Consider the following 11,840-nt stretch of genomic DNA (forward strand, 5'->3'; position numbering starts at 1 on the left):
TTGCACTGTTCCTACAATCACTAGCAGCACTTTAAGCAACTTTCAGATGAAGTGGATGAATGTGTTTTGTGTCTATGCAGGTAAGGAGGCCATGCTGACGAAGAAAGACTACGAGACCTCCACCCTGTCAGAGGTCAAGGCGTTGCTACGGAAACACGAGGCCTTTGAGAGCGACCTGGCGGCCCATCAGGACCGAGTGGAGCAGATCGCCGCCATCGCACAGGAGCTCAAGTGAGGAACAAGTGTGGAGAGGAGTAACGGCTGTGGACCCGACGGGTCACAGTGTGAAAGCAATAATAGACAACAAAGTCATTGTACACACAGGAAGTCTGAGAAGTTAAACCTGCATTCTCTCTCCTGACCTGCAGAGGGCGACTCCTCAGTTTGTGATCGGCAGGTTGCTACCGCGGCGTTGTCTGTTCCCGGGAGTTGTCCGCGTTTATGTCCAACAACTTTAACCCTTTCGCTGTGTGTTTTCACTTCATGGAAGTTAGTTGAAACAATTTGGTCGCCTAAAAATTTAATTTTTAAATCACATTCTGGTGGCAAAAAACCAAGATGGCGACAGGGCAAAATGACAAACTCAAGGCTTCAAAACAGTCCACAAACCAAATAGTTGGTGTCACTGTGGCTACGTCCTTTGCTTTGATAGTCTATGGTTACACGTCTTGTGCAGCAAGATAATCTTCACAAATGAACAGCACTTTTATATTTTGAGGCGTAAATAAGCTACGTAAACGGCCAACATGTGAAAGCTAACGCTAGGCTATAAAGGAACTACACCACGGTCACATGGCTTCACGTCACCACCGCTAAGCTAAAGGCGGACCAGTTGGCAGTGATGACGTTTTGTCGCCTGATTTCGACACTTATTAGCAACCGCCTTTTTTAAAAGCATCAAATTACTAGTTATCTACAGACCTTATTTCAGGCATCTAACCAAAAACCCATTCAAAAAACCCATCCGGGTGTTCGGACTCGTTCCTGCAGCACACTCCTCTTACTCTATAGAACTGGATGATTCATCTGTTGAAGTGAAGCATGGGCTCTGAACTCCTCTGCTCTGTGTTTGCAGCGAGCTGGACTACTACGACTCCATCAAGGTCAACACTCGCTGTCAGAAGATCTGCGACCAGTGGGACACCCTGGGAGCCTTCACCCAGAGCCGCAAAGAGTCACTGGAGGTAAGGCTCGCCCATCAGTCCGCTGTGTGTTGTTGAGGCTGGAACTTCACGAGAGGAGGTAGGCTGCAAACTTTCGCCGCTGCTGACTTCCAGCAACGGAGACTAATCAAAAACGAACTGGATCCACTTAAAAGTCAAAAATAGTATTTAATAAAAAGATAGCAGATACAACTGCAACCACGAAGGTAAACAATGCAAACTGATGCACTCAATTGCAACCTAATGTTTTACAAATGCAATCTGAAATACACCATGCATGGTAATGTTCTCGAGAACAGAGTCCACGTGCAATTTCACTCACAGGTCCGACCTGGCCGGGTTCTGAAAAACGAATATTGCCGAGAACTGAAACTTTCTCTCTCAAACATTCTTTTTATGTTCTTTGATGGGCGGAAAGCGTCCCACGCTGTCGCAAAACATAAAGGCCGTCATCCGGGGTCAGTGATTGGTTTCCGATTGATCTGACCCCACCTCTATCGATCCGTTGCTCATCTCAGTGGCTGGTTCCTTGTGACATCACCTCTGACATCACCTCTGACCTGGGACCGCATGGTTTTTCCCAGGAGTCCTCTCTGTTACTTTATGGCCGTCTGCTTCCTCATCAGTTGTCTCCGGTTCTCCTCCTCCTTCCTTGGCCATTTGTCCAGCACCTCTGTGTCCCCTTTGATGTCTCCTTTGATGTCTCTGAAAAGCCTCGCCTTGAATTCCCTAACTTTCCCTGATGGCTATTCGTTACAGTGTTTAAATCCTCCAGTGTTTATGCATTCATGATTTCAATACATTCAATATGTCAATATACTGTAACATATAATATCCTTCATGTAAACATATTACAAACATAATTCATTCTTCAGTAAATATTTTGTGACTCTTACATATTCTACATTTTATTATTGTGACACTTCTATTCACCACTAAGGGTGCTATTAATTCTACTAAATAATGCTTCTTAATACTGTAATTCTCCACAGTGTCTCCATCTACAGTAAATGTCAGCTAACTGGCGAACGAAATCAAAAAAAATCCACTGAACAAACGAGGTTCAATGAACCGGTGCATAATGGGCCCAAAGTAACATACTAGTGTGTTATCTGCCTACATTGATCTTTCATGACTGCATTGTGATGTTTTTTTGTTAATATTTTTATTATTATATTATATATTTATTTTATTATTATCAGTAATGTTATCCGTTTCTAAGGCCGAGTGAAGTATTTATTCTGTCCTCAAACAGCTGTATCGAGTATTAATATCAACACGTTTAAATTCTCCTCATTAATTTGTTCCTCCTCTGGCCGTTTCCTTGCCAACAGAGGACAGAGAAGCAGCTGGAGTCGATAGACGAGCTCTACCTGGAGTACGCCAAGAGAGCGGCGCCCTTCAACAACTGGATGGAGGGAGCGATGGAGGACCTGCAGGACATGTTCATCGTCCACAACATCGAGGAGATCCAGGTAACCTGTCCAGATAAACCAGTAAACTATATCTGGCACAACATTTTTATTACAGATGTAATAAATGTGTTGTTGTTTCTCCTCCTTTCAGGGTCTCATCACAGCCCACGAGCAGTTCAAGTCCACCCTGGCGGAGGCCAACAAGGAGCGGGAGGCCATCCAGGCCATCCAGGCCGAGGTACAGAAGATCGCCCAGAGCAACGGCATCAAGCTGAGCGGAGCCAACCCGTACACCACCATCACACCCGAGAGCATCGACGGCAAGTGGGAGAAGGTAGGCTGCAGCCCGCGCTCTCTACAGGGGGTCATTGGTTTTGAAAATGGCAGATAACCTGGAGATGTTTTAGAAGAAAAATGAATAAACCCAGAAAGTCTTTGGAAAAGGAAAATGGAAATTTGTTTCACAAATGTATAATAGAGCGATGCAGGGACGACGTCTTTCTGTCGGCCAACCAGGAAGTTAGAATCACACTGGTTCTCTTGACAAAAACGGGATTTTTCCATTCCATTATGGATTATTGCAAAAAAAAAATTCTACCTTTATTTAACCAGATAACTCAATTAATTTACAATGATGACCAAAAAGGAAGCAAATCGTTACAAACCTCTCAAGCTAAAGTTTGTGAAACTTATACGTTTCATTCAGCAAGATAATCTTCACTAAAACAAACCCGCCCCGGTATACAGGAGGAGTCTGTGTGAGGACGTTTTGTAGTCTCATTTAGCCGCTAGAGATGACTAGTTGATTGATTACTAACGTAACTGCAGCGAGCCAAAGATCTCTGGAGGCCGAATGATCTAAAGATGTTCTCCAGGTGTGTGTGTGTGTGTGTGTGTGTGTGTGTGTGTGTGTGTGTGTGTGTGTGTGTTACAGTAAGGAGTCTTTCTAATGTGTGTGTGTGTGTGTGTGTGTGTGTGTGTGTGTGTGTGTGTTACAGTAAGGAGTCTTTCTAATGTGTGTGTGTGTTTGCAGGCGATGGACATGGTGCCGCTGCGTGACACCGCCCTGCAGGGCGAGCTCAACAAGCAGAACTCCAACGACACCCTGAGGGCCAAGTTCGCCACCCAGGCCAACACGGTCGGCGCCTACATACAGGCCAAAATGGAGGTAACAGATTCCGCCCACGCAGTCGAGTCCGACTGACCGCCGCGTGCAAAGCGCTTCCTCACCGCACAGCTGTGTGCAGTTTGTCGCAGCTTCTCCGGGCCAACATTGTGCAACAGTGAGCTCATAGAGCAAAGTAGGGTCTGGTTTTTTTCACAAGGTTGATCACTAGTTTTTGGGATTGAGCCTTTATCCTGCTGCAACACGCACCGCTCCACTCACAACCATTCATGACAGCACATACTTTATTTTCAGGCATACCTCTGCTGCATATTTAAATGGAGCTGCTGCAACTTGTCACTGGTGCATCTTCACTTACGGTGCTTTCACACTCTGAAAGCTGTCAATCGAAACCCGTTGCGGACCAAACAAACTGAATCAAGACCCCCTGAAAAGGCTGGTCTCGGCCCGCTTCCCAGTGGACTCTGATGCGGTTCGTTTGTGGTGTGAAAGCAAACCGGGTTTTATGATAGCAGATGTGTGTGTGATTTTTAGCCTCATTACAAAAGCTACACTACCAATAAATCCATCTGCTCACGTGAAGTCTGTTCAGGAAATAATAGTTGATCTGTATAAAAAGGTCACGTGTGGACGTCAGCGTGGGTGTTTTCCCCGATCAACAGGTCAAAAGCTGTTTAAACTGCAGCGCTCGTATCCGTCTCTGTGCACTTAGTCAGTTCATTAAGTCCATTAAAAAGTGTGACAGCGAATCGCTGTGTGAGAGCTTGCGTCCGAGCGTCTTTTCCGAAGATTTCACACTCGCAGCGGCCAACGGGACAGTAAAACACTTGTGTGCATCTTTTGTCGGCAGGAAATCGGCAGGATATCCATCGAGATGAACGGCACCCTGGAGGACCAGCTGACCAACCTGAAGGAGTACCAGAAGACCATCATGTCGTACATGCCCGAAATCAACACGCTGGAGGGGTACCATCAGCTCATCCAGGAGGCCCTCATCTTCGACAACCAGTACACCTCCTACACGATGGAGGTAACGCACGCACACACACGTAACATCTTCATGAATGAATCCGTTCGATCTTCGTGGTCTCGCTCACAATTGCTGTTTTTGTGCCTTTTTTCTAAAATTTCCAAATGTAACGTGTGTCCTCCCCCTTCCTCTCCCCGTCTCCCTTTGCTTCCTCCCTCTCGTGTCCTCTCCCACAGCACCTCCGCGTGGGCTGGGAGCAGCTGCTGACCACCATTGCCAGAACCATCAACGAGGTGGAGAACCAGATCCTCACGCGCGACGCCAAGGGCATCACCCAGGAGCAGCTCCACGAGTACCGCGCCTCCTTCAACCACTTTGACAAGGTCAGGGGCCCGAGCTCCGGGGCCACGGCTCACACAGCACACTTGTTTGGTAGTTTTTATACTCGCTATATCAGTGTTACAAGAGGTCCTCTGGAGAACCAGTTGTTGGGCTGGGAGCGGAGTCGTTTTATTTGTCTTTGCTGGTATTGTTTTATTCAGTTATATCTGGGCAGCAGCCAGGCCCTGTTGTATTTATGTTGACACAGTCAGCTCAGTCAAACATACAAAAAGTGTTGCAGTTAATCTGTTCCTTTTTTATGAATTAAGATTATTATACTACCAATAATATATATATATATATATTTTAGCTATTTAGCTTTTTTTACTTTAATATCACAGCATATGACATGCATACAGAGCAGTAACCACAGGTTTTGATTATTTATTTTTTATATTTTAATTTATATATTTACTGGCAGTTGTGTAAAAATCGCTTTGCATTATTGTCCATCTCCATGCTTGGTGAGGATTTAGCCTGTCTTCTATATGAATGCGTAACACGACTGGATGTTCAGTCCTTACTAGGGGGTGAGAGAAGAGCCAAGCGCGTGAGTATCCATCCAGATGTTTAGCACATGTGGGGAGAGCAGAGAGGGAGAGTGTATCGGGGGGTCCTGTTTGGTGACCGGCTCTTACTTTAGCTGAGAGGGCAAAGGCTGAGGAACTGATGTGGGAATCACAGTACAGGTCCAGACTAAAGTCTGATGTGTTAGTCAGGTTGGCTGTTTCTGAAGGGAGGTAGAATGAGGTACTTCTCTGTAATCACATCACATACACTCTCCTCACAACTGGTGCTTCACTGGATGTAAAATGCACAACGTGTCACCAACCTTCTGTGTGTCAAACCACCGCCATTCACCATCTCACACCTGTGTGTGTGTGTGTGTGTGTGTGTGTGTGTGTGTGTCACTGATTCACCCATCACATCACAGCGGTGTTTCTGGGCACACGCCACTAGAACCTTTGAACGTCTCAGAATCTCCACACAGGACACGAGGAACGTCATTACCATGTTTTCCTCTTTAAACGGTGGCATTTTAAATGTTTATGCGAACACACCTCATGAATAACTCGATGTGTCCGGTCCTCAACGGGTCCGTCATGTGTGTGTGTGTGTTGACATTGTCTAAATGTCCGTGAATGTCTTGTCTGTCCCCCTCCATCCTCCATGTCCTCATCTTCCCCTCTGCATGCCCGTGTGGATCTCACGCTCGCCATCCACCACCCATCCCCGTGTTGTGATTTGACGTGGCGCTCGTGTCGTTGGGTGTTGGGCTGATCTCAGGACCACAGCGGGGCGCTGATGGCCGAGGAGTTCAAGGCCTGCTTGATCAGTCTGGGCTACGACGTGGAGAACGAAAAGCAGGTAGGAGCCGTTCGGAGACAGTCGCTGTTTTGTCGGGGCCTCCGAGCAGGAGAGCGGGAGCGGCGATCACCAGGCAGTCTGAGTCATTCTCAGGATGTTTTCATTGATTGTTTGAAGGCACAATGAGGAGGATTTCCCTAAAAAAACATACAAAATCATACAAAAAAATGTAAAGTTGTACCCTGTAGTATCTGACGTGGTTTTCACTCGCACGCCTCACACAACAGATATTTTAAACATTAGAGATTTGTAATCCTTTTAAACACTAATCTGGATTATTAACCCTGTTTTTACAAACATTTCTCTTGATTTTGAGTTAAGAAATAGTTTTCGGCAATTGATAGAAAAACATGATCATGACAGCTATCTGAGGAGGAAACTTTTTTTTGTTAAATCAATTCACTCATCTGCACAAGAACACAATGCATTTTTATTTCTTTAGTTATTTAACCTTCATTTATCCAGGATAATCCCGTTGAGATTTAGAATCTCATTTCCAAGAGGGGTCCTGGCCAAGATGACAGCGTAAATCACACAAAAACATAAATAAGAGTTTAAACAAACATTTTAAAAGCAAATTGCGTAAGAACTTTAAAATGTCACCAGCAAGACTGCATGTACAACTCTAAATGGAAACAAGATGACCGTGAAGTCTGGCTTTAAACATTTTAAAGGATCATAATCCCTCACACTAAAGACAAAACATCTGGATTACTGACACAATTGGATTAGTAATTACACTTTCAGATTACAAAGAACAACATAAGGATGTAAACTGAGTATATTCTGAAAATGATTGGTGCTTGTGCCTTCCTGCATCACAGCTTTCAGATCATAGACGTTGGTCACGTTTTATCTATATTCATTTGACGAACCTAAAACCTCATATTGTTATAATATGAAACAAACTGGTCCGTGATCAGCCGGCTCCGAGGCTCCTGCTCCGAGTCCAAGGCGGGGTTCAGTCCACCAGCATGGAGGGCAGAGACGATGTCCCTGTTTGTCCACCGGGGGTCTCTGTTGCTTTGTGCCGCTTCAGCTCGGAAACCAGGCTCCCTCTCGCTCTCTGGAAACCTCCCCCTCCTCCTCCCCCCTCTGTCTGTCTGTCTGTCGGGTTCTACTTTCGCTGTTAACAGTTTGTGCTTTTTTTTCATCTTTCTTTCACCCCCTCCCCAAACATCTCTCTAAAACATTTTGATATCTCTATTTCTGTCCATCCCTCTTTTTCATCCTGTCACTCCTCCTCTCTGCCACTCGTATCTCTCTGACTCCCCCCTTACCACTCCCCCCCCGGCCTTCGCTGCGCCGTGTGGCTGCCCACAGAAGCGATCGGGTCAGATGGTCTCGGAGGATTTCCGGGCTCTACTAATTTCTACAGGATACAGCCTGGTACTGCTGCTGCTGGCATGATGCTCTCACAGGGTGTCCGCAGGTCCAACAACATCCCGATTCTACCAAGTGTGGCAAATTCAAAAACCTTAAGTGACTTCAATGAATGTCTCCCGTCATGCTAATTTTCCAGTGAGAATTTGACCCATTCATGATTAGGGCTGGATGTCCATCTATCTCTATCTGGTAGAGTAACAGCCAAAATGTTTACTTATTCTTCAATCACATATTCCCTCAAATCATCATTTTTATAGACTAATGTGTAGCTTTTTGTTTATAGTTCTTTTAGTATACTTCACCCCCAAAATGACCGTTTGTATGTCAACTGTTCACCTCGAGTTCTTGAAGAAAACTTTGTTTTTCTCGCACGACTTACGGTGAACAAAGAATCAGAAGAAGATCTTGAGAAATTGAAGTCAATTATTTTTAACTTCAAAACTATATCAAAACATCGGTTTACAAACTGCCACAGCTCGAGCAGTATACTCATGTATCCAGTGGTCTGTTCTCTGCTTCCGACATGCATCTTCGCTGAAACCGGACTATTTGAAACCTCGTCCGTAGAGCGTTTTAAACGTGAGAAAAACCAAGTTTTCAAGGTAACAAGGGGTTAGGAAGTGACATCAAAAATGTCCTTTTAGGATTCCTTTAAGGAAAACAATGTGTAATTGACACATTTGAGAAGTTTGTCTTTTTGTTTTTAAATTAAATATCAAAAATGGGTTTTGTCGAAAAAGTGTTTTCATTCCTCAAAGTCAAATATAGAAAAAGAAGAAGAAATATTTTCAAACCAGCCCAGTCCTATTCATTTTAATTTGTTATCATCACACAGATATATTTACCATTTGTTTCATTTTAAAGTATATTTTGGTGCAATATCTTAAATCTGAGTTGACACCTGCAGACACCCTGCTCTCTCTCTCTCTCTCCCCCCCCCCCCTCTCTCTCTCACCTCTCGTTGCTTCTCTGTTTGTCACATCTGTGTCGCTTTTCTACTCGCTACCTTTCTGCCCCGGTCTGTGGCTACCGACTGAAGGACAAATGTCATTATTCATAGACCATCAGAGTTCTACATAACTGTTTGTCCCCGGTGCCGTCCTCTTGTCTGTGTCCCATCGGTATTAACCAGTGGTCATGTAATGTATGTATATGCATGTGTCCAAAGTGTGGAATACAAAACATCAGGACCACGATCGCAACTACTCTTCGGCTCAGTCTATTTCCTGGAGGTCCTGATGTTTTTACACACTTAGAGTTCTGCGTGTCATGTTCTGTCTCGGTGTGTGTGTGTGTGTGTGTGTGTGTGTGTGTGTGTGTGTGTGTGTGTGTGTGTGTGTGTGTGTGTGTGTCCTGGGTTAACCCGTTGCTGTCTTGGTTGCCAGGGAGAGAGTGAGTTTGCTCGCATCATGGGCATAGTGGACCCCAACAGCAGCGGCGCCGTGACCTTCCAGGCCTTCATCGACTTCATGTCCAGGGAAACGACCGACACGGACACCGCGGACCAGGTCATCGCCTCCTTCAAGATCCTGGCTGCTGATAAGGTGTGTGTGTGTGTTTTTAAAATGGAAAATCTTTTGTGAAATTGGTCCCATCAGGTGTACTTGTGTGGCTCGTAATTTGTCTTTGAATGAAGTAAGAAAAGGATTCCAAGTGTACAAGTGTAGACCAATACAAGGACAAGATGTACATTGTGGACATCACTCACTGTCCCCTTCCTCTCTGTTTCCATCAGACCTTCATCACGGCCGACGAGCTGAGGAGGGAGCTCCCCCCTGACCAGGCGGAGTACTGCATCGCCCGCATGGCGCCCTACACGGGGGCCGACGCCACCCCCGGTGCCCTGGACTACATGTCCTTCTCCACCGCCCTGTACGGAGAGAGCGACCTGTAAAGGAGGCAGGAGGAGGAGGGCTGGACAGAGGAGGGAGGGAGACAGTCATTCTGTGCATAGAGAAGACGCCCAGGAATCGAGCGTCTGGAACGAATTGGAGTGGTGGTTGTAAGGTGCCCCTGCGTGTGCCGGTTTAGAAATCGTCAGAATATTTCTTTTAAAGAGCGCGGATACTTGTTGATGGAACTTGTAGTTAGGTTTGGTTCATGTGAACGGGCATATCCAGGGGCAGCTGCGGGACGTGGGGGAGGGGTCATTCAGCTTCACCCTCTCTGCCTTTTGTGGGATCAAACGAGCTAATCTGATACTTATGCTTATTTTTTGTTTATTTTATTATAATTTCTTTCTTCTTGCCAGGCGGGTTCAGGGCATGGTGTGGGCTTTTGACATGGCGACTGGCGAGGTTTGTGTATTAGTTCCTAGAGAGATATATGCTGCGGGAGGGGGGTGTCGACCAACCAGAGATACAAAATAAAAGACGTATTTACCCATAATTCCCATGTTGCTGGACTAGGTGTCTAACCTCAGCTCTTTTTTCCTCCTCCTGTCTTTGTTTCTTTTCTTTTTCCCCAGCAGGTGGGCGGAGTTTGGGTGGGGATGGTGGTCGGGTGTGGGGGGGGGGGGGCTCAGCGCTGTACATACTTATTTTTTTCAGTGCGGATTTTCTCTAGTTGTCGAGAGTAATCGTTCACAGGCTTTCAAGTAAGGGAGGGGGGGGGGCGAAGAGTGACATTTATTATAAAAATAAATAAATAAAATGACAAAAACACAAGCAATTGGAAAGAAAAAGAAAAAAAGCCAATGACAGAGCAGTTTCACCAGTGGATAGGTTTGAGCTTCCAGAAGTCTTCACTTCTTTTTTGTTTTCTAAATGGAAGAAGTTGGTCGCCATGAAGTTTAAGGCTCGTGTACCTAAAGGCCTTCTCCTGTAAAAATCCCATGACGGGCAAACAACCATAGTTATCCACAAATATTTGCTTCTGTGAAACTTTTCTCCTGGAGTGGGCTTCAGGTGCTTATTTAAATACAAAAAGACTATACATTTATATGATAGGTAGGAATGCAGTAGTCAAAGTTAGACCAGTTTTATATGCCGGAAATCGCGCACACGTGCAGAAATATATTCAAACACACGTCATGGATGCATCTGATTGGCTGAATGAAAGTTTTTTTTTGCACTTCCTGGATCTTTTTTTTTAAGAGCTGCCATAGTGCCGCGCTATGGAGGGAAAAATGGAAAAACATAAGAAATGAGATCAATGTGCCTATTGGTGGCCACAGCCCTGTCCCTCTCTCTCTCACTCTTACTCTCTCCCACGTCCTCCCCCTCTTTTCTTACATCCCGTCATTTGTCTCTAAAGTAAAGGGAAAGAAAATGTACTGCGAGGAAAGGGGGAAAGATCAGGGAGGGGTCTTTATGTAAACATTCCATTATGTGCAAATGAAAAATATTCTAAAAAAAGGAAATTATGTATTAAAAAAACAAAAACAAAAAAAACTATGCAATCATGTGTTCAATATCTGAGTTCTAGAGCAAGTTGTGGGCATCAATCGGGCCCTTTTCTGAGAACATTACCTGTCTAAATTAAACGCAGGTTAACGAGATTTCTCCAGTGTTTGATGGCTGTTATGGGGGAGACGAGGGGGAGACGGGCAGACAGGGAAAGCAACTGAGAAGAAAAGACTCTGACCAAAAGCTTGTTTCTATTTTTTTTTCCTTTGTTCTCCTTTTTCCCCCTGCGAGGTTGGAGAGAAAAAGAACTGAAATTGTGATTTATTTTTTTCCTTTTTTTTGTACTCTTTAATATCAAACCTTATCTGCTGTACTGGAAACTGCAACGCCTTCTGTCTCTAATGATAAGTGAGTTTCACAAAAGCACACATAAAAGTTTCCTTACAAAATACCTCTGCTTGACTCCATGTCTTTTTTGTGTCTCGTCTGTCTGTCCGTGTTAAACTTGAGATCCGCTGTCAATGAGACTAAAGCGATCCCATGAAAAGTTTAGTTTCACCTCTTATTCTTTTCAAAGGTTAACACAGAATACCTTCTATTATTGTGAAGATGGTCTTATGATGATGCAGCCTTGACAGTTTGATGTGACATTAGCATATTTGTTTACAGATTTAATACAACTGG

The 11,840-nt window shown here is 44.8% G+C and overlaps 1 protein-coding gene across 1 annotated transcript in view; it reads left to right on the forward strand.

The window, feature by feature from the left end:
- actn4 (actinin, alpha 4) overlaps positions 1–10,304 on the forward strand; it is a 54,382-nt gene extending 44,078 nt beyond the window's left edge. Inside the window, exons 13-22 of the mRNA XM_079166532.1 lie at positions 81–231; positions 1,076–1,184; positions 2,498–2,638; positions 2,730–2,912; positions 3,612–3,746; positions 4,555–4,734; positions 4,911–5,057; positions 6,343–6,423; positions 9,195–9,353; positions 9,545–10,304. Coding sequence (XP_079022658.1) covers positions 81–231; positions 1,076–1,184; positions 2,498–2,638; positions 2,730–2,912; positions 3,612–3,746; positions 4,555–4,734; positions 4,911–5,057; positions 6,343–6,423; positions 9,195–9,353; positions 9,545–9,703 — 1,445 coding nt within the window. The 3' untranslated portion in view covers positions 9,704–10,304. The remainder of the gene's footprint in view (positions 1–80; positions 232–1,075; positions 1,185–2,497; positions 2,639–2,729; positions 2,913–3,611; positions 3,747–4,554; positions 4,735–4,910; positions 5,058–6,342; positions 6,424–9,194; positions 9,354–9,544) is intronic.
- Positions 10,305–11,840: the final 1,536 nt, after the last annotated feature.

This window comes from Pholis gunnellus, assembly GCF_910591455.1.
Source record: "Pholis gunnellus genome assembly, chromosome: 9".
Classification (NCBI taxonomy): Eukaryota; Metazoa; Chordata; class Actinopteri; order Perciformes; family Pholidae; genus Pholis; species Pholis gunnellus.